The sequence below is a fragment of the Magnolia sinica genome, chromosome 11 (assembly GCF_029962835.1).
Source record: "Magnolia sinica isolate HGM2019 chromosome 11, MsV1, whole genome shotgun sequence".
Classification (NCBI taxonomy): Eukaryota; Viridiplantae; Streptophyta; class Magnoliopsida; order Magnoliales; family Magnoliaceae; genus Magnolia; species Magnolia sinica.
This window is the reverse complement of record NC_080583.1, coordinates 82,162,075-82,186,021: the sequence shown is the minus strand read 5'-3', so window position 1 is coordinate 82,186,021 and position 23,947 is coordinate 82,162,075. Positions and strand designations below refer to the sequence as shown.

The 23,947-nt window shown below is 38.9% G+C and overlaps 1 protein-coding gene across 1 annotated transcript; it reads left to right on the top strand.

Moving 5' to 3' along the window:
• The first annotated feature begins 3,919 nt into the window (after positions 1–3,919).
• Positions 3,920–23,334, top strand: LOC131219512 (uncharacterized). The gene is made up of 4 exons (XM_058214684.1): positions 3,920–4,171; positions 4,253–4,329; positions 20,088–20,280; positions 22,613–23,334. Exons 2-4 carry the CDS (start codon positions 4,276–4,278, stop codon positions 22,741–22,743), a joined length of 378 nt encoding a protein of 125 aa, XP_058070667.1. The 5' UTR covers positions 3,920–4,171; positions 4,253–4,275; the 3' UTR covers positions 22,744–23,334.
• Positions 23,335–23,947: the final 613 nt, after the last annotated feature.

Genomic DNA, 23,947 nt, shown 5'->3' with positions numbered 1-23,947 from the left:
TGTAGATATGCTGATTAAGGCGGTCACACAGGAGAAGTTGAAGCTCTGTTCAGCTTTCATTGGTCTTTAAGCTTGAAGTCGGGAAGGTGGTGCACTTCGGATGAAGAAGACGAAGGTTTATGGTGATGTGTCTCCAAGTGAGAGATTGTTGAGATGTGGAACCACATATGGACGGCCGCTCGACTGGTTGAGTGGCCCACTCGACCAGTCGTGGACTGGCTCGACTCAAAGTCCAGCAAGCATCGATTTTTTGGTTCCGCGGTACTCGACCGGTCGAGGCCCATGCTCGACCAGTCGAGGTTACGCAGATTCATTTTCGGATTTGATGCGGACTATGGATTTTTGAGTCGATTTTTGCAAGGGTGCAAAAGGGAAGTTGCTTAAACTATAAATAGGGGTCCCTAGGGCTTTTCTAGGTATTATGAGAGTTATTCCAAGGTGTGGGCAAAGGATTTTTTCTGTACTTCCAAGGGAAATGTTAGTATATTTCCTTGTAATCTTCGTTTTTCTTCATAGTGGAAGTTTGCATTTGTGGTTTTTTTACCCTTGTTTGGGGTTTTTCCACGTATATCTTGTATTGTGGTTTGTTTAGAATACTTTGATTCTTTTTCTAGTTTATATTTCTTCTTGTTTATCATTTGTGGGTGAGACCGGAGATTAGATCTCGATTCACTGTGTTGTTGGCGTGGTGCGCAACAGATAGTTCCTTGACAATGGATATTGTCAATCGATCCAATCAGGATATGGCTTATAATAAACTAGAGTAGTAGTTCGGTCGAGAACTTGGCTTGCTACTTTCTGAACCAATTGAACAATTTGGTTACACTCCAAGTATTATGGTGTAGCCATTGGGGTACTTATGGCCATCCTGATACCGTGTCTTCATATGTGGTTAATTTTTAGGCAAATGTTGGCTGCTAGGAATGCCTTGATTCATAAATTCGTGAATTATATTTCCATTCTTACGTTTAAAACACTTGAAATCTACCGGTGGTGGTGAATTGCATGTCCTATGCAAGAATACATTCAGGACATCTGAAATCTACCAGTATTGGTGAATTTCGCAGATTCGAAATTAGATTAAGGATAGAAATAAACGATGTATTTCACTGCAAAGGAAGTGTCAGTGGCACTATTTGGACTGGTGGTACATGTAACCGATTCCCAACAAGGCTTGTATCGGCCTGTTGCTGAAGTGTAACATGTATTTTTTTTCCAGCAAACAAAGCCACCAACTGAATCATGCTCTTAGTGTGGCCAACCATCCACCTATTAAAGGCATTGGCCTGAACTCATGAGTGTTCAACCTGAACTCGGGATAACTTTGTAATGCGTTGAATCTCCCTTTGCATATCAACCATCTCAGCTGATATAATCTCAAGAGGTTCAACTTGAGATGTTGATGGTCTATTTGGATTTGGCCGAGTAGGCACCAGACTAGGCGATGGATTCATTTGTTTAGACACCTGTTGTCCTTGTAACTCCTCGTGAGTAGGGGGTTCGTTAGTTGCAACAACAACTGTTGAAGTATTATGACACCTCTTTACCTCATGATTTTGAGAAATTAGTGCATTGACATGTATACTAGTGTCAAGAGTGGTATTTTTGTACATTTGATGCAAAATGAATATTGATGACAACCAAGTATTTTATTTTATTCCATCGGGCGTATTAAAAATATTGATGTTAGCCAAAATTGTTGTACGACCGGTGCACAATATATATTTTTGAAAACCAAGTAGTCTGTAGTCCCACTAGGCATGCAAAAAATGTTGGCGTTCACCAAAAATGTTACATAGCTAGTGCACAATGAATATTTATAGCAACAAAGTAGTTTGTAGTGTCACCGGGTGTGCAAAAAATGTTGATACTTCGATTTGCTTTCTGTCACATGTAGTGTGCACGGGCGTGCCATAATTGATATAACGGTTCAATCTAAATTGATCGACTTCGACCCCAAGCGCCAAGAATAAGTAGATACGTCCAATATGAACATATATATGACCATATTATGAGAAGATTGGTCACTTAATCAGCCATTTGCAGAATTTGATAATGATCAGACGATGATCAGAGGACAGAGTTCTTCATCTGAAGATAAGTTACTTTGTGCATTCCACAATAGATGACTTTCACAATACCAATACAATCAAATAAAAGAAAAAATCACAATCGATTACTATGAGTATTCGTAAGAATGCGTCTATTGAAAGGACTGTGTGATGTAAGATAAAGGACGAATCTAGCATATGAGGATATATTTAGATTACGATTAAAGATTATAACTAAGAATTATTGATATTCCTAGAATAAGTTGGGATATTGGATTGCGTTGTAGGATTAGTTTGGAGATTTTTGAGATATTTTTCTCAGTTGATTTTCTCTGCTATTTATAGAACTCTGTCCCATCTTACTCTTCTAGATAATTCTTTAACTAGTGCAACGATTACAACTATCTAAAAGTCTATTTAGATCATTCTCCTATATAAATCTTTATTTGGTTATGTTTATTTTTACGACGGCTCTTTTTCATGGGTCAAGACTTTATTACTCTTGGTCCCATTTATATCTCTACATCATACTTTTCTCTTTACCGCTAATACGATCACAACATTCCGTCAACCATCCCTTAGGGCCCGTTAGGCCGGTCGGATTGGAAGGGATTGGACGGTATTGGAAGGGATTGGAAGTCAAATCCCGGGATTGGCCTGGCGTGCCAAACAGAGTCGGTGATCTTATCCCAATCCCATTGATCTTAAGATAATCCGCTGACAACACCATCATTACCTTTAAATCCCATCCGATCCACCCTAATCCTTTCAAATTTGCCTTGGATCGTGTTTGGTTTGAGGGATTGGGAGGGATGAGAAGGTTTAATCCCGGGATTGGCCGGGCATGCCAAACAGACGGATATAGCAATCCAGGGATACAGCAATCCCATGGATCTCCAGACAATCCACCGACAACACCATAATTACCTAGAAATCCATGCCATCCACCCTAATACCATTCAATACCTTCCAATCCACCCGGCCAAACGGGCCCTTAAGATGTAAAACTGGTTTTATTTCAGCTCTAATTTTTAAAAAGTACGAATGTCACATGTAGCCCTCTTCTTAACTTTCGCATAGTGGCCAGAATTGCAGTACAACACATTCACGCTGGGATCACGTCCTAAAGTAAACTCGTGAAGCTGGAGGGAGTGGATGTAAGACAAACATCACGGTGGCCCCCACAGAGCTTGGGGTTACAGCCTTGTTGCGTCCCCCCTCTTTATGATGTGCGGTAGGAAATTCGCGTCCCTAAGGCTCCACACCTGGCAGCTCCGCGGCAGCGGAGTACCCGTGTTTCGGGCACATGAATATTTCCGTGTCTCCTGCTGCAGGAAGCTGTGGGGCTCACAGAGATATCTGTGATAAATCTGGTCCGTCCATCATTTTTTAGCATAGGAATGGAAAAATCGAGGAGATTCAAAGTTCAGATGGGCCACACCAAATGAAGCGGTGGGAACATATACTTCCACTGTCAGAGCTGACCATGATGTTTATATGAAATCCACACCGTTCATAGGGTTATTACCGCTCAGATAACCGTAGGCACAAATATAATCATGATTCAAAACTTCCGTGGCCCACACAAATGTTTCCAATGGAGGGCTTTCAATCCCTGCTGTTTCGTGTGATATGGCCCAACCGAGATTTGTATTCTTGAAAAACTGATGGACGGAGTGGATTTGTCACGTCCATCTTATGTGGGCCCCACAACGCGTCAGACCACAGTGGGAGCAGAACTATTCGGGCACAGATATGCCGCACCGGCGCACCGCCAACACACCCAACCGGCGTACTTTAGTAGAAGTAGGCGTATTTTAGCAAAAGCGGGAAGTTAAAGAGAGAAAATAAGTCAGAATCCGCGCCTTCCGTTAAAATAAGCTGGGCCGTCGTGGACCCTTGCGTCTCTTGAAATACAGAGAGAGAGAGAGAGAGAGAGAGAGAGAGAGCCCTCTTTTCTTTTTTGTACTTGCCGACGAAATCTCTTCAATTTTCAAGCATTCATCTGAAATCCGATCCGGAGATGTAGAAATCCGCCTCTCGATCTTCATTCCATGCGATTCCCCGCTCTCTGACCGTCTTTTTGGCGGTTTTCCTGTAATTTCCTGCTTCGTATAAGGGTAATCTCTTCGATCCTCCAAAATGCGATGAAATTCGAGAAATCTCAGCTCAGTCTACTTGACTTTTGTGGGAATTTACAGGTTTTCGAGGAACAGTTTGGGAAATGAATAAAGAACGGCCTCCGGAGCCTCTGGATTTCTTCATTTGGACTGTTGAGGTGTGAATTCGAATCGGTTCTCTCTCTCTCTCTCTCTCTTTTTGAAAATTTCATCTTTATTTATTAATATGTTTTATTTAAGGGTTTTTATTTTTTATTTTAATTTTTTGGGCCTGTTATGTGATGCTCGACCGAACAAAAATGGTATTTTTGCTTGGTCGATGAGTGTACAGTTGGGGTCGATGCCTCAGCAATCCGGGCCGTTCGTCTTGCGGGCCTCAGTTTGGATAGGCGTGCCTCGGAATATCCTACATTAGACGATCTTAGTTTTATCTGATTGGAGACCTGCAAATGGATGGCTGATCCGTCGGACAGCACTCCTCGAGAAAGTTACACGGACTATATGTTAAGATTTTCTGATCGAAGTTGGACATGGTCTTTTCGTGATGGGTGCCTCCAGTTTAACGGCCTAGATCTTGGGAATATTGGGCCTTCCTGTGCCTACTTTGATATGTGGAAAAAGAGAGAGAGGCTGGGAATGAAGTTGGTGAACGTAAGTTTAGTGGTTGAAATCAAAATCCAACAGTTTGTGTGGATCGGCATGCGATATGTCAATACCTTGAGCATTTTTTTTTTTTTTTAAAATAAAAATTGTTGGATGATTTGCTTATATGTGGTTTTGAAGTAAGATAGTTCATGGGACCAAATGCAGCTTATGAATTATTGTGCAGTTCCAGTGGATTTGGATAACGCTCACGTGGTGAAAGCAAATGAAAGTTTCTTTCGAAGACTTGGTTTAGCTCCCATGCTCAATTGAATTGAATTGCTATATTTCAATTTGGTATAGTAGAAATCGCCAAAATGGGGCTAGTTCCATTCCGTTGGCTGCCCAATGATTCCAATCGGTTCATGTCCAACTTGAAATACATGGAATTGCAACTAGGGATAGGTTATCATTATGAATTAAAATGATTTTCATTGTGGCCACTTCGTTTATGTTTGATTGAATAATTGCAATAAGTGATTTTAACATCATTAGTATCGGCCGATGCTATTGATATTGCACACTGTTGATACAAAATTGGGTTTTATTTGGGAAACTTCCTAGCACCAGTCGATATACCAATACATGGCGATATTTTGAAAATATTGTTGTTATAAGTTCCCTGATACATTGCAATTTTAGTACTATAGCATTGGATGATACTATCGATATCACACATTATTGATACAAAACTAGGTTGTACTTGGCAAACTTCCTAATATTGGTCGATATATTGGTACATTGGGATATTCTGAAAATATCGCTGTTATAAGTTGCCTGATGTTGTCAATATGTATTGCACGTATCGATGATAAAACACTTGTGACGGTCCTCTTCCGAAAAATTTGGGAAATTACCCAACAATCCACAAAATTTTATTTATTTATTTATTTATTTTTGATTTTCTATGAACATTTTTGTTGGGATTACTTTGCTAAAGGGATTCAACCAATTCTTTTCATTTGTTTGGAGAGGAAAGGGGATTTGGCTACGTAAATCGAGATTGAAGAGTGTGTGGTACCAAAAGCCCAATTAGTGGATTTTTTATATATATTTAATTTAAATTATTTTCTTTTGTTTAAATTGCTTAGAATATGTGGAATGACATTAGTAATCCATGATTGTTCATGTTTTGCATGCTAAATCATGTATTTTGGGAAAACTTGGGGAATTTGGGAAATGTCCAAATTTTTTTCTGATTTCACCTATTTAACTTACAATCAGAGTGTGGAAAAATCATGTGAGAGTGTTTGGAGGCTGATCTATAGATTGATGGAGCTTTTTGGATTTTTTTTTTTGAAAACAATAATTTTAATTAAAATTGCAATAAATAAATAAATATTTTTTTGAACAAATTACCTTGAAAAATGTTATTCATGCCTTATATTTATATATTTATGAGTATATGCTGATCTTAACATCAACTACACATTTATTTTCGATAATAAATTTATTTTCAAAAATAATTTTATTTTAAACAAATAAATTTATTTAAATCTATTGTTTATGATATGATTTATAAATTATATGAACTGATTTTGAATATAGGTACAATACCTTTGTAAGACATCATATATTTTAGGACCCTATATAAAGGAAACTTATTACATGTACTTGTTTTTTGTGATCTTTTGAGTTCTAAGTGTGTATTGATGTCTTTTTTAACACCCACTAAAGTTTCATTGAAAAATTTGATCAATTTCTCAATGTTTATCAACGTTTTCTAAAAACAATGATACATTACGCGATACATATGATGTTTTCCATTCGATACCCAATATGTTTTTGTATTCTAAGGGTGTGATACATGCGTCGATACTGATACTGAAAACATTGATTGCAATTCAATTCAAATGAGCATTCAAACTTAGCCTTAAAAGAGTCTTGATAGAGAGATTTGGATGGTCCCAACAAGCTCTCTTTCATGTAACATCATGATGCACAAAATTTCAGATAAACAACCCACCATTAGAAATATATAAAATATGATAACAGTAGAAGTGGGAGACTTGAAATGCCAACTGAAATGTTGTTATTCGGTTTGATATCTTGGTTTTTCTTCTAACATCTCTTGTTATTGGAGTGCTTGGGCGTTAATCTCTTTTGGATATTCTATTATGGAAATCATGAAATTCTTGCTTCCCTAGTCATGGAGACTAGAAGCACTTTTTATAAGGGAACCTTTGATTAGGTTAGAAGGGCTTGAAAAGAAGATGAGAGAAAGACCTATAAAACTGGTAGTGTGTGTGTGTGTGTGTGTGTGTGTGTGTGTGTGTATTATTGTTCCACAATGTTTCCTGATAGAAATTTCTCAAGATTTCACATTCAAATGGAGGGCTAAAAACTAAGCATTTGCTTGTTCCATGGACTTGACAAACAACGAACATAATCGCTAGACCAAGATAGCATGACCTAGATTAATTATTTAGGACAAAATGACCTAGATAGTTTGTTTAGAACACAACATTGCTTGCAAGCAAGACATCTCCTAGAGTTATAAGTGTCTTGGATAACAACTAGCTAGATGCTTACAGATGCAATCACATCCCATACCGCATGTGCACACTCCACACGTGTGCACGAGAAAAGGACCCAATTCCTTTTTTTAAATTGGTTCTAGTTTCCTTTTTTAGTTTCTATGTTAGGGAATGTATGTTATTGAGATTTCTTATTTGTTAATGTATAAAGTTAGGTTATTATGAGATTTTTACAAGCAAGGATTTCTATTTTTAGATTCTTCATACTGTGCTAGGTTTTTTATCAAGAAAGAAACCTGGCAAACCTCTCCCTATAAATAAGGCACGAACCATATGAAATAACACAAATGGATGATATTTTTCTTGGAGCAAAACTTCTTGTTTCTTTATAGTAGCGTTAGTGGTGAGTGTGATCTGTAGTGTAAGAAGAATAAGCAAAGGCCGTGAGTAAGCTAACAGTCCTTTAATCTCACACTAGAGCTAGCACTCCCGCAGATCACTACTACTATAGAGAAACAAAGGAGTTTTGCTTAAACGAAAATATCATTCATATGTGCTATTTCGTATGACCTAAAGGAGAAGTTGCAGGTTTGATCTCTGCTATCCGCCCATGATAAAGTAATGTAATATGATGCATGATTCAGTATAGTTGACCACGATAGTATAGTGGTTGTAACTTCCCTCCTCTTTTCCTCCCATCCCAAAACAAAAAAAGAGTCATTAATGACTGGGTAACAGATTCACGCCTAAAATGGATTTTTGACAGACAAAAAAAAACAAGAAGTTGCATATTGATCCTTAAAAGCCCTTTTCTTGTGCACATGTGTGGAGAGTACACATGTGGGATGGGTGCTATTGCATCGTTTACCTTTTTCTTATTTGCTTCTCGTTGTCTATTAAGATCAGTTTTCTTATTTTCAGTGTAATATTTCTTTTTCTGTTAACAATCCCTGTTGGACTAGAACTTCTCTTTTATTGTTTAAGAGTACTCCCATGTATCTCTTTTCGCTGCCATAGACTTCATCCAACTTGTGTTTATTGGCAAGCTGTAATGGTGAGGTGATCTAATTTCCCTGCTATTGATGCTTAGAATCTGTACTCCTGAACTGAGGCAAGTACCCGAACAGATCTTGGATGGAATTTTTTTTCAGATTTAGACTTTTGTCATAGATCTAACCCAGTAATCAATCGACACAACCTAGTGACCTACCACCGTAATGGAAATCCGCTGTACCATCACCTTGGTTGACATATAATTGTTCTAAACTTCTGCATAAAACCCACCAAATCACATATCTTGCCCCAAAGAACCTTACCACTTTCGGATAGGGCCCAATTGGCCAACCATCAAAAGTGCCTTAAGGGACCTTTTTAGGGACCAAGCCACACCAAAATGGGTGAAGAAATGCTACCTAGCTGTCTACACTGTGATGAAGAAAAAGACGGTCAACAGTTTCCTAATCATTCTTACCAAGCACACCTGTTAGGAATAGCAAATTGCGTTTTTCGCTTCTTGAGATCTTCAATTGTCTTGGTAGCTTTGGCTGACCATGCACTGTTGAAGGAATTGGAGCCTTCTAGAACTTGGGACAAGCCGAACCAGCCACCTTCAATAACCCAATAAATGATCTCAATGAAAATTTACCTTCCGGTTTCACCCATTTCCACACTTAGCTTTCCTTAGAACCAGCTCCATCCTTAAGGATGATCCAATATGTCCAAGCGTTGGCCTTGCCTTTTTAACAGATTGTTTTCCAAGTCACAGATGGGATGGTTAAGATTGTCATCGCAAGTGATTCTTGAGACACATGTGCAACATGTGGTGGGATCCACTAATGGATGGTTCACATTGATGATTTGACTTCATTTACTAAAAGATCCAAGCCATTTGTTGTAGAGGACATCCATCAGATGGATGAGATCCGCCAAGTGGTATTCTTTTTGCAGTTGCCCTTGAAAGTTGGATGGACTGCATGGACTTTGAAAATTGAATTTTTTTGAACAGTCCATGTGTCTCCATGTGTCCCAATAAAAATCACGAGATAGCGTAATGTACAATGCGATGATTCCATTGATACATATACCTTGTAGTGGAACGATTGGATGTGAATCCTTCTTAATATCATTCAAAAAAAAAAATGAATTCTTCTTACTAAGGCTGCGTCCACCGTGTGCCAAGGTGCGGAAGAATTTGTGCCCCTGCTTGGATGGCAATGGCCAATAACTCTTGACAATTTGTAGAAAAGAGGCCCAGCGTTTCAGAGTGTTTGTGCACTTTATTCACTTAAGCTGGCCTTTTTCTTTTTTGAAAGGGAACAATTTTATTAAAAAAGAGAAGCAAGATACATAAAGCTAGATGAACTGATGTTCCGATATGGAGGGTGGGTCACTCAACTCCTTTAGTTAAGGAATCTGCTTATCATTAGCCTTTCTCTCGATATGGATGAAAAAATGTTTATCTTGAAGGTTAAGTGGCAAATTTCATCGAACCCAACTCCAAGCATCGCTTTGGCAATTTGTGGCTCAAGAGATTGCATTTTATTTTTTGAGGTGCCTTAAGCAATGATCGACCCTAAAAATTTGAAAGCAAAAAGGTGAATGTCTCTCTGATGTAGGAGCATTTGGGCCGAAAAATTAATCACACCATATATCTTCGAGGAAGCTCCGATTGTGGACCACAAAAGGGAAATTTTTTTAGGCTTTGTATGATATCATCATATTTGATCCCGATGTACAGCATGGGCATTAGATTGGCCTAGATAGAATGTCGAGGATTCAATTTCTGCCAAAGCGGTGTGCCCTCTGTTTCAATTCAGTTTTTTGCTTTGTTTTAGTTGCTGGTTTAAGTTTAGGGATATTTTGGTATTTTTAGTGTGGATGAGATTAGAAGTGAGGTGAGGATAGAGATAATAAATGACTTAGATTGATTAGGGTTAGGAGTTGGTGTAGGTATTCTCATTGCATTGTAATTTGAGGGATTTTGGATTATTGAATTAAAGTTCTCTATTTGAGATCTTTCAAAAAAAAAATAAAAAATTCTCTATTTGGGAAAAGGAAGAAGAAGATGGTGGATTCCCTTCTCTTGTTTGTGACATTGGGTCTGATCTCTGCTTGAGTTGCTTGTGGATTTCCCATCGCAGATATTCCATTATTTCATGCTTGAGTTGCTTGCTAGATTCGGCGTCCTCATCCACGGCTGGCCATGTCATCGATTTGGCGTGTGCTTCACTGCACTAAGTGGTATTGAAGAGGAGGTCATGCTTATTGTGATCTGATCTAGGTAACTTCTTCGCCCATCACTCCCATTTTTAGTTATTTTACTTTCCACAACCCACCAGCATTAACACCCGTTCACCAACCCCAATCCACTACCCAAACATCCCACGTTCACCAACCCCAATCCACTACCCAAACATCCCACTACATTAACCATCCAATTAATGTCCTTCACTGTCCATAATCCCATCAGTCATCCCATGCCCCATCACTACAACCATCCAAAAGCCATCCATTTGTCCCTTATTCCACATATCTATACCACCACCCCACCTATTACACTCAAGATTCCCTACAACGCTTGCACTTCTGTTTCATCCACATCTCACAACCATCCTCATTTCACCTAATCCCATAGCCTCATCTCATCCACTCTCCACACCCCACAACCAATGCCTAGCCATCCTCACACAGTGCAACCTCCACCCTGCCCTTAACCGTTCAAGGAGACCAGCAACTTCCTTGCCCAAACCCTTTCCGCCTATCCCACATGGCCCCACCACATGTCCAAGGATGTGGGCAAGGAGCAGAAGGCACAATACAAGCCGAACAAGCAGTCAACGCTAGGAATAAGACATTAGTTCCTCAGACTGCAGGTTGAGTCGCTGACCAATTGCATCGAGCTCTTACAGTGGCAAGTCGAGACTTTGAAGCAATACATCACGTGATATAAAGTTCCATTGCATTACAATGCCAACGGAAAATCTGATAATGAACAGATCTGTGACAAAGATATTGTCGGGGATCCAATTTTCGACAAAGACACCCACCGATCATGCCATCAACTTAGATCCTCAAAAAGGTCCAATATTTGATAAAGAGCCAATAATCGATGAATACGGTGCTCCTCAATCTCCTAGAACATGGTCGAGATATGATTTTTGATGAAGCTAAAGCCTAATGAATATGTTGAAAATCTAGATTTCAATAAAGGAACAGTCTTCAATAAAGAGGCTGATGAACGCGACATGACTGTCCATGACAGTACTCATAAAGAAATAATGCACAATGTAGTCATTGTTGCACGCAAATTAGGCATAGAGAAATATCCGTGCAAGGAGATTCCATAAAATGAATGACACAAGGAGATTGTGTATGGAAACTTCTTAAGAAGAGTCGTATTTCCTCTGCTAATGGAAAAGATTGAAGAATTAACATGTTATCAAGGAAGGACTAATCAGACAACAGGTAGCAGGTGTGATTGCAACCGTGTATTTTAGTGATTGGATTGTAGTGCTTCCTAGAGAAGAGAACTCAAGGGTACGTTTGTTGCCGGGGGAGCCTGATGCAAGCCACATTGGGGCCAAAAACTTTTGCAACCTTGATTCACCTATTGTCTCACAACTCTGATGAACGAGGTAACAAATGGGTTGTCATCAGGGCTGATCCTTCTGTCTTGCCTTTGGAACATACGGGCTGAACTCAATGCACGCTGTTTCGACAAGAAGCTTAAATCATGGGATCAAGAGGTGATTCAAATCTAGATCTTCTTCTCTTAAAACCCAAACCTATCAATCAGATTTTGGAGGAATTCTCAAAAACCCCAAAGTGTTGATCAAACCCTAGAAGAAAGGACCGTTCTTCGTTTTTCATAGAAAACATGTTTTTTGTAACTGTTTTAAGGTGCGTGTTATCTTTCGCAAAGGAATGCAAAAATTTGGTTTGGAAGATGAAAGTTAGCTTCTTTTTTTTTTATTTTTATATCAACGTCAGCAAACTTTCATCCCTTGATTTCTTTGCAGTAAAAGACAGTTTTTTAGTTGACTATTTTTATCCATGACCTAATTTGGATGTAGTTAGTGTCGATATGATTATAGATCAATATTTTTCAATACTGGCTGAATTAAATTCGGTAAAAGTGGGTTATGGACCTTAAGGGAGTAGTAGGTGAAAGTCCTAATTCCCCGTTTAATGTATCAATTATGTCTATACAACTGGCAGAAGAAGTATCACTTTCTCATGGAGACCAAACTTGAGGAATCTAATCCTAGATATGGATAGTGGTTGTGTGATGATGCTCAAATGAGGTCCTGGTTGTGGAGTAATATGGAACCTGAAGTCAGTTCAAACTTGGTGTTTTTGAATACTGCTAAAGATGTGTGGGATGTGATTAAAAGGAGGTACTCCTCAAAACAGAATATTTTTTGGGTGTATCAATTGTACGAAGAAATTTTCTATCTTCAAAAGGGAGATGGATCTCTTGATGGATATTTTGCAAAGTTTATTGGTATGTGTGTAGAACTTTTGATCTATCATCCCATTACTTCGGATGTGACGCTCATGAAGAAGTAGATGGAAGTGTTAGATGAACTGTGGAGACAGTATAGTGTGTGTGAGTGATCTAGGGTTCAATCCCTGGTAGTGTTACCTTTCAATAAGAAGAAGAAGAAGAAGAAGTAGATGGAAGACATGAAAGCAGTGAAGCTCTTATCCCGTTTGCCAAAGGAGTATCAATCCACAAAGGATCATATTTTGGGTGTTGTTTCAATTCATTTAGTTGCAAAAGTTTATGCTAGACTTCAGGGTTTCCACTGAAAATGAATCTGGCAGTACTCAGTTTAATAGTACAGATAAATCAGCCTTGGTTATCTCATCTGGTCACACTGGTATGCTCGGAGGTTGTTGTGGACAGAGTAGTCGTGGTGGTTTTTTCGGTGGCAGAAGTGGTAGAGTTTTAGGCAGAGGCTGAGTTGGTTGTGGTGGTAAAGGAGATTGTTTCTGCACTCACCATGGGTTGACTAATCATTCTGTGGATTTCTGTTGGGATCTTCGTAGGAAACCTCCAAGGGCCAATCAAGCACGGGTTGTTGATGATATTTCATCTGACGGTAGACCTATTGCTTCTACTACTTCCAATGTTGGTGTTGATAAGGTTAATGTCACATTCCCGCGAGAACAAGCATGATTCCTCTCCTCCAATGGTCCTTCATCCAATTATGTACCCGTCAAAGTTATTGATACTTTGGACCATTTGGGTAAAATGTGACTCTTGTCATCCTATTCTTCTCTTGGATAATAGATTCTGGGGCTTCTGATTATATCACTGGCAACTGTAGTTTATTCTTCTTATTTGGTCATACTTCCAACATATCCGTTACCTTAGTCGATGGCACATCCTCCAACATTATTGGTCTTGGTACTAGTCGGCTTAGTGCATCTGTGTTATCTTTTGTCTAAGTAATGAAGTTTCTAAATTGCCCTGTCACTTTCTTCCTTTCTCATTGTGTTGTTCATAACTTTAAGACGGGCATGAAAATTGGTGGAGGATATGAGAGGAATAGTTTGTACTATTTGTAGAGAAAATCTGTAAGTGGTGCAGTGCTACCTAAGGATCTTGCTATCCAATGGCATTGTTGTCAAGGCCATTTGTCTCTCCAAAAATTGCAAAGCCTTGTTTCATCCCTTGTTAAGTTTCGATTATGAAACATTCCAGCTAAATAAACACCATAGAGTACCTTTCCTTTTCCTTCTAGAGTTAATGAACGAAGCACTATTCCATTTAAGTGAGTTCATTGTGATGTGTGGGGACTAGTTTGAGTTCCTAGTTTGTAAGATTTTCAGTATTTTGTTCTTTTTGTTGATGATTATTCTTGGTTGACTTGGCTCAAGTGGTAGACTAAGTGAAAGATACCTCGTTTCAACACTCAGGTCTTGGTATCGATCCCTAGTGGGGGTGGCTAACAGTGAATTGTGTGTGAACTGACAGTAACACAAATATCGGCTTGATAAAAAAAAAATAAAAAATTAAAAGGCTTTTTTTGTTTTTTTTTTGTTTTGTTTTTTTGTTTTTTTTTTTCTGTATTTCAGATTTTTCGGAGCGAAATAAAATCTCAGCTTGGTTGCATACTTAGATCTAATAATGCATTGGAATTTATGTATTGTGATTTTCATTCCTATTTGCAATGTTATGGTATTATTCATCATACTTCTTGTTGTGCTTAAACTTCAGTAGAATGTGGTGGTTGAGCAAAAAAAAAAAAAGGACATTTGATTGAAGTCACACGTAGTTTACTCTTGGAAATGAATACATATATATATATATATATATATATATATCAGTGTTTCAAATAACTCCCGTAGCATAGCGGTAGTGCTCGTAGTGTAGTGTGGCTATAGCGCTACGCAGCATCCTAAATAGCGTAAATCCCCTGTAGCGTACGCTACAACTATGTAGCGCATAGCGTATGCAGCATACGCTACAATGTATTTTTTTTTTCCATGTTTTCTTTGTATCTAATGTTGAGGAATGTGACACTTATATTTTTCTTGATATTTTTAACTTATGGGATTTTTATTTTTTTTCATAATTGTGACTTGTGGTTTCAATTAGACATTATTAATTATTAAAGTGGTTTGCTTAGAAAGAAAGTTGTTGATGTGATAATTATTTGATTTGATTTATATATGTAGATTGGCTTTTGATAAATGATAACTAATAACTTGTTTGAACATGCGTATAATTGATAAAATGAATCATTTTTTAGGCGCACACACACACACACACATATCCTTTTTTCCACTCTTTATTACATTTGTCATTTTTTTAAATTAAAAAATAGAAGTATTGTGTAGCTTACGCTACACGCTCTGTATTTACGCTACATGCTATAAAGGGTTGAGCGCTACGCATCATGCTACCGCTATTTAAAACATTGATATATAAAAATATATATGTATTCTGAAATGTGATGTTTTTATTAATGAGGAGCTGAAATAGTTAAATAATATAAAGAATTACAAAGATGCCCAAGAGGGGGACAGAGAGAACAATCTCTCAAGGCTTGGGAGGTTGAAGCCCAATCCAAAACATCCAGCTTGGCCTGCTTAATAGCATTAGCAACAGTCCCTCGTATATTGCGGGAGCATAGATTGTTCCTCCCCCCCCCAGAGAGCCCATGGGCCAGTCAACAATGCCCACCTCCAAGCAATCCTCCCGCTTTTCCCACCCCTCCATGTCAAGCTTGTAGGAACCCTTTGATCAACTTTAGCATTAACTAATGGACACCAAAGCAGCCCAAAATAAAATCCCAAAACTCCCTAGCATTAGGACAATAAAGGAAAAGATGGTTGACTATCTCCTCATTCTGCAAACAAAGAGGGCAGAGGAACCGTTTGGTCACTATTAGCTTTTGCTTCTGCGAATTATCCATTGTAAGCACTTTCTTCCTACCCACCAACCAATCTAACATTGCACACTTGTGAGAAGCCCCATACGACCAAAGGAATGAGGTGTGCGCATGATCGCCACTGTAGGAAGACTCACTACTCGGTTGTAAAAAGATCGCATAGAGAATTGTTCGAATTTCTCCACATCCTAACCGTCGCATCTGTCAGATTTGCTCAATGACCCTCAATTGAGTAGTCCTTTTCTTATATAGAAATCATTTTCCCTACTTACAATATATCCCTTAATTACAGCATAACAACAGCATCTATATCCCCTAATTACAACCCTTAATTACAGCATAACAGCAACATCTATATCCCCTAATTACAACCTTTAATTACAGCATAACAGTAGCATCTATATCCCCTAATTACAACCCTTAATTGCAGCATAAGAGCAGCATCTATATCCCCTAATTACAACCCTTAATTACAACATAACAACAACATCTATATCCCCTAATTACAGCATCTATATCCCTTAATTACAGCCCTTAATTACGGCATAATAGCAGCATCTATATCCCCTAATTACAGCATCTATATCCCCTAGTTACAGCCCTTAATTACAGCATAACAACAACATCTATATCCCCTAATTACAGCCCTTAATTACAACAATATATGGTACAACAATATATGGTAGGTTTGTTGTCTATCCTACTAACATCCTCCCTCAAATTGATGCTGGTCGATCAAGAAACATCAATTTGCCAACAAGAAATTGATGACGTAGTCGTGTCATAGCTTTAGTGAAGACGTCCGCTATCTGAAGGTCGCTTGAGACATGTGGAAGAGAGATAACCCGAGTATCAATTGCTTCCCGAATAGAATAGCAGTCCACCTCGATATGTTTGGTACGCTCGTGATAGACGGGATTGGTAACGATCTGAATAGCACTCGTATTATCAGCATGAAGAGGAGTGAGAGTAGACTGAGGAAAACCTATTTCAGCAAGTAAGTCATGGAGCCACATAATCTCCGAGCAGGCTGCTGACATGGCACGGTACTTGGACTCGGTCGAAGATTTGGAAACACGATCCTGTTTCTTACTCTTCCAAGAGATAAGTGAATCACCAAGAAACATACACCACTCGGTGACAGACCGATGAGTATCAGGACATCCTGCCTAATCAGCATCACTAAAAGCCACAAGGTGAAGAGGAGTACCAGTAGAGAAGAACAAGCTACGGTGAGAGGAACCCCGGAGATATCGAATAATTTGGTGGACCCCGGCAAGATGAAGGTGGCAAGGAAATTGCAGAAATTGACTGACTTGCTGGATAGCAAAGGAGATGTCAGGCCGTGTGATAGTGAGATAATTGAGATTGGCGAGGAAACTGTAGAAATTGACTAACTTGCTGGACAACAAAGGAGGTGTTAGGCCGTGTAATAGTGAGATATTGAGACTACCAACTAACTGTCGAAACACCATGGGATCAGGAAGGAGATCTCCCTCCTCACGTCGATACTTGACATTCACTTCCAAAGGGGTATCCACTGAAGATGAGTCTTGCCAACCAGACAAGGAAATCAAGTCCTCCGTGTATTTATGCTGATGCAAGAAAACCCCAGAGGAATCGGACTGAACAGCAATATATGGTAGGTTTGTTGTCTATCCTACTAACAGCATCCACAGAAGAGATAAGAGGGATAGATACCGAAGAGGCTTAGCAACGGGGCTATGAATCCCTCCTCTAACAGGTGTTTGGGGCAAGGGGGAGTCTGACCCATCCCATCTCTTGATAGGCTACAGGAAAAGGAGAAAAAACTTAAGCATTGCAATCCGTTTCTTCTCACAACACATGAGGTCTACCTATTGCTGTTCCTAAATGTAAACGCTCTTATACTTAGCATTCTTTTTCAAATTTTATTTCCTTTGATCAGTTATCCACCAATTACTGGCAGTTTGCCCTTGCATTATCTTCTCTATCTATTCCTTTGTTGGTTCAGGATGTATCATTGGATAAAATTTTTAAAAAAGGGCTATGGATGAGATGAATGTCATGTATTCCAATGATACATGGGAGTCGAGTGATCTTACATCCGGTGAGACACTTATTAAATATAGGTGGGCTTATATAGCTGAATTTTTCGCTCGATGGTTCCATTGAGTGTTATACCAGGTTAGCAGCCAAGCAATTCACCTAGGTTTATGGAGTAGATTATCTGGATACTTTTTTCTGTTATCGCTAAAATTAATTATGTTCGTGTTGTTATATCTACAACTGCCAATTATGATTGGCATCTCTTTTAGCTTGACGTGAAGAATGCATTTCTGTATGGAGATACAGGCATCGCATATTGATATCAGTCCATATCAGATGGTATCGGCTCGTATTGGTCGAAAATTTTATAAGCCAAAGAATTAAGGAAAATATCAGGAACAAAAAAGAGAATAATAAGATATTCAAGAATCAATCTTTTTTTCCCTTGTATTCTGCACATGCATATGATGGTGTATTTGACCATACTTTGATGAGAATGTTGTCTTTCGATTTGACTTGTTGAAGGTCAACTAAATGAGCCCTAATTGAACACAGATCAAGCATGATTTGGCGAACTAAGGCCCATTACATTGAAATACAACAACAAGAATATGAAAATATCAAAAAGAAAGTGAAGGTTTACCTCTCTTATTTTTCTCATAATGGTCTACTTTGCTTCGATTTGTTGAATCCTATTCAAATCTATTGGTTTGGTCCCAAAATAGGTCTATATCTAGCCTAAAATAAATAAGTTTTTAAGCTCTTGCATGGTTTAAATGAAAAAAGAAAAGGAGACAAGTGTGAAATTTTGAATATATATATATATATATATATTAAAATTGGACATTTATGGGCATAACAGGTATTTATTATTTATTTTTTTATTTTCTTGTATCGGGCCGATAAGGCCCCGTATCGCGAATCGTCTCGTGCCGATACAGATATGTTACAACTGTATTTGACCAGTACGATACCAACATTCATATCGATGTTATTAACAAATTAAAGTCGTATCTTCACTCCTAGTTCTATATTAAAAACTTGGCTTTGCTATTTTCTGGGTATAGAAGTGGCAAAAGCAAAAGTTGGGATAAATTGTGTTAGGGGAAATATGTTTGTGATTTGTTAAAACAGATAGGTATGTTTGGTGCCAAACCTGTAGTAGATACACCTATGGATCTCAACTTAGACTTGATCCAGAAGATGGAGATTTATTGATAAAAACTTGTCCGCAATATCATATCAGATGGTATGATACGATACGATACAGGCATCGTGTATTGATATCAGTCCATATCAGATGGTATCGGCCCGTATTGGTCAAAATATTTTTAAGCCAAAGAATTAACGAAAATATCAGGAACAAAAAAGAGAATAATAAGATACTCAAGAATCAATAATTTTTTTCCTTGTATTTTGCACATGCATATGATGGCGTATCAGACCATGCTTTGATGAGAATGTTGTCTGTCGATTTGACTTCTTGAAGGTCAACTAAATGTGCCCTAATTGAACACAGATCAAGTATGATTTGGCGAACTAAGGCCCATTACATTGAAATACAACAAAAAGAAGATGAAAATATCAAAAAGAAAGTGAAGGTTTACCTCTAATTTTTCTCATAATGGTCCACTTCGCTTCGATTTGTTGAATCCTATTCAAATCAATTGGTTTGGTCCCAAAATAGGTCTAGATCTAGCCTAAAATAAATAAGTTTTTAAGCTCTTGCATGGTTTAAATGAAAAAAGAAGAGGAGACAATTGTGAAATTTTGGAAAAAATTAAAATTAAAATTGGACATTTATGGGTGTAACGTGTAAGGGTTTTTTTTTTTTTGGTATCAGGCCGATACGGCCCCATATCGCGATTCGTCTCATGCCGATGCAGATACAATACAACCGTTTTTGACCAATACAATACCGACATTCATATCTATGTTATTGACAAATTAAAGTTGCATCTTCACTCCTAGTTCTAGATTAAAAACTTTGGCTTACTTTGCTATTTTCTGGGTATAAAAGTCGCAAGAGCTAAAGTTGGGATAAATTGTGTTAGGGGAAATATGTTTGTGATTTGTTAAAAGAGATAGGTATGCTGGGTGCCAAACCTGTAGTAGATACACCTATGGATCTCAACTTAAGACTTGATCCGGAAGATGGAGATTTATTGATAAAGACTTGTCCACAATATCATTTATTTAACTGTTAGTAGGCTTGATATTGCCCGCATGGGCCTCATAGAGGAATTTGCACCTAGTACAATAAGAAGACTGCTTATCCATCGTTGCTCTGTTTACCCATCTGCCATTTAAGAAAAGAAATGCTGGAATAGATGACCTGACTTGATTTCGGAGTGTCTGCGCTTTCAGGATGTAGGGTTGTGGCTGGAAGAGATAAATCTTGGTGGCTACCGCCAGATTTTCGAAGAAAATGGTGTCAACGGAGAGTACTTGGAGAGCTTATCCATGTTTACAACAGAACAGATTCTGCGGTTTATCAGGCGATGCCACATGAAATGGGGAGACTTCATTACGCTATGCAAGGAGCTCAGACGCATCAAAGGTTCTCCTTTTCTCTTCTTCTTCTTTGCTTGGAACTTGGGAAAAAGAAAATGCAAAAACCAGGACTCATCTTCTATGTCTCCACCCACCATCTCTTAAATGGCAGTGATGCTCCACCAAACGCGTGGCATTACAAGTATACCAATCTGAACCATCCAAAGCACGTGTCATATTGTGCAGAGGAGTTCCCAAATACCATACTGACTGGATGACCTGCGCTATCTAATATCTGCTGCCAATATGGATGGTCATCATGACAAGAGTCTTTTGGGCTACCCCAATCCAAGTGAGCCTTATCACATAAACAGTGTGGGTCAAATTGAAAGAATCCCCAATCCGAGTAAGCCTTATCACATAAATAAACAGTGTGGGTCAAATTGAAATGGAAAAAAAAAAAACAAATCCATCTAATAAATTCCTTCTGTAATACAATACGTTGGGATGTATTCTAGCAAACTTCCTCAAATAATCATGCTTGGCTGGCAACTTTTGAAACTTGAAAAGGTCAATTTGACTACTCGAAGTGGTTTTAAAACAGCAGTTTCAGAGTGTGACTTGCCTGGAGACCAAAACTGGTATGACTCAATATGTCGGGATGTATTCTGGCAAACCTCCTCTAATTATCATGCTTGGCTGGCAACTTTTGAAATTCGAAAAGGTCAATTTGAGTACACAAGGCGGTTTAAATTGGCGGTGTCAGAGTGCAGACTTGCCTGGAGATCAAAACTTGTATAACTCATCTTCAGTCATTCTACTTTGGTCCCAACCAAAACCACTAGGACGAGTGAAACCAAGTCATACTGGATATTATTGTGAACCATGGTACTCAACCAATGTTTTCGAGTTAACCCTTGCTCAATCCCTCAGGGAGTCCGAGTTGAACTTAACTGAACCAATAGAATTGGACTTGTGACTTCTCGGCTGGCACGGTCACCTGATGGAAAAGATCTGCCCAAATGTAGGCACCTCTAAGCTAAGCATAAGAATCACAAACAAATTAGAAATCAATATTTAGGTTTTTTTTTTTTTTTTTTGTATTCATTTCAAAGTTGCCTTGAGACTACCCACATTGGGCTTTAAATGGGCTTCTTAGACGAACAAGGAAGGTTCGTGGGGCCTGTTTGGAATGACCCCTGTAAGTAGCTTAAAAAAAAAAAAAAAAAAACCTTGGGCAGCAAATAAGTTATTTTTATTTTTTAAAAATAAAAGTTAGTTTGGTTACAGCCTTTGCAAAAGTAGCTTATTAGCTTAAACTTTAGCCATAAGCAAACAATTCTTGCCTTTTAACCTTTTACTTTTTTAATCTCTCACGTCTCTCTCTCATCTCCCCACGTGATGGACGGTCCATATCAAATTTGGCCCTGCATGATTTACAGTCCACATGGAAGTTGGGGCCTATATGACAGATGGCCCACATAAAAGGTGGGCCCCACATGATGGATGACCCACATCAAAGGTGGATCCGCATAATGGATGGTCCACATCCAAAGCGACCCACATATGATGGATGACTCACTTCAAAGGTGGGGCCTACACAATAGACGGTCCACATCAAAGGTGGGCTCCACATGATGGGAAGTGAATGTTGAAGGTGGGCCCCCCACGATGGATAACCCACATCCAGGTGGGCCCTGCATAAGAGGAGATTAATAGAAGAGATAAAAAAATTAATATGACGTAATGTTCGGAACATAACAAACTTCTACTTTTTTGTTGATAAATTTGTTTACCAAACATACTTATCTGCTGGATAAGTACAAATCAAGATAAATAACTTGAGGCTTAAGTAGCTTAAGAAAAACAACTTACGATCCAAACGAGCCATGTCATTGACATATAATGACTTATTGCAAAAATAGAAGAGTAATCAATAAATATACTCAAACAATTATGACCATCTATTAAAGTCAAAGGCAGCGCACAACAGCTTTGAAGCCAGCCGTTGCTTGCTGGCTAGTGCAGGAGAGATTTAATGGGATTTTATTGCTTGGCTGGCTGATTGGGCCTAATAGGCCTGGTGCATGGATCTTAGGCCCATTTCAGCCTGCATCAGTGGCACATCGACTGCACTCAGCTTTTGGGCCCCATTTCGGCTTGGTGACTCGTTCCTATACCAACCAAATTGATAAAGGTTGGGTGAAACCAAGTCCCATAGATGGTATTGTGAACCATGATACTCGACCCAAGTTTCTGAGTTGACTCTCACTTGAGTGGAACTGAATTCAGAAAGAATAGACCACAACCTGATCCATATCAACTGCACTAGGCTTTTCAGTTCATGGGCTAAGACGGGCTTCGATGTTTTTGTGACGTATTCTTAGTTTTGTCTGCAGTTGCTTGCTTGAAAGGCGAGCAAGAAGTACGCAGGCCATGGTGGGCCCCTCCCTGCTTGTCGGCGGTCTTTGTCAAGGTGGCGAAGCGCAACAGACAGTCGCGAGTTGTCTCGTTGAAGCTGGAACCATGACACTGCAGCTGTGGTTAAAGCTGCTCTACATATGTATTTATGTATGTTTGCATACATTTCTCCTTCTCATACCTTCTGAAAATATGTAATGTTGTTGTTAGCTCTGCTTAGGAATAGCTTCTTGTATTCCAAGCTCTCTGTTTATTGAAGAGTTATATGATCTTCAACCTGAGGATACATTGCAGCCGTTGAATCTGTTACGACTGGGGCCCATGGCTTGGTGATCAGGACCATCTATCTGTGGATCCCCTATCGGACACTTCTAGCCCATAGACGACGGCGTAAGAAATAAATACAGGAACGATCAGATCATTAGCGACCAATGATCTGGGAAGTTTTTTTTTTTGGCGTGGTCAGTCCTTGATCAATGGTCTGGATTGCTAATCCACAGACCCACTTGTTTACGAACTCCGGGCCGGCTGATGGCATGCATATCCTAGGGTCGAGTACCATATAATTCCTCTCTTTTATTTATACAGACTCCAGAATGTAGTGGGGCGGCAATGAATGGTAAGAGGAGATTACGATCGCATCGCACCGTTGATTCTGTAGAAAAAAAGCATGTTTTGGCATTGTTTTGATTTTGGGAAATTTTCGCGTCCTATTCAGCATGCATGGAAGGTGTGTTTGTGTTTAATGACGTTCATTGGATGACCCTCATATAGTTCAGTTATTGTTTCCTCGACCATTCTGCTTCTAACCATGTGACTGAAACTCACTGATTCAATGGCCTATTCTATCCAATCAGTGTGCATCATCACCCATGATGGGACTTATCTGATAGACGGTCCCGATTGCTCATGCACGAGGTGATGGACGTGGCCTGATGAGACAGCTTGTTAATGACTATGATACTGTACTGTTAGCATTGTATGAAGTATCCCCGATATTATCTGTATTTTCAGTTCAGTGATACCGGTAACACCCGTACTGATACCGATAACGCTAGAACTATACAAACTTCCAGGTATCGGTGATGTATCGCTGAGTATCGCCGAAGCATTGTTAATATTTTCAACTGTAGAAATTCCAAGCGTTGCTTGTATTGCCAATGCATCGATGTCTATATTGAATTGCCAATATTTTTCTATATTGCATTGCCAATATTTTTTACGGTGTAAATTCCAGGTGTTGCTTATATCGCCAGTGTATTAGTGATATTTCGATAATCAATGATAATATCATAATATTACCAATTTGTCAA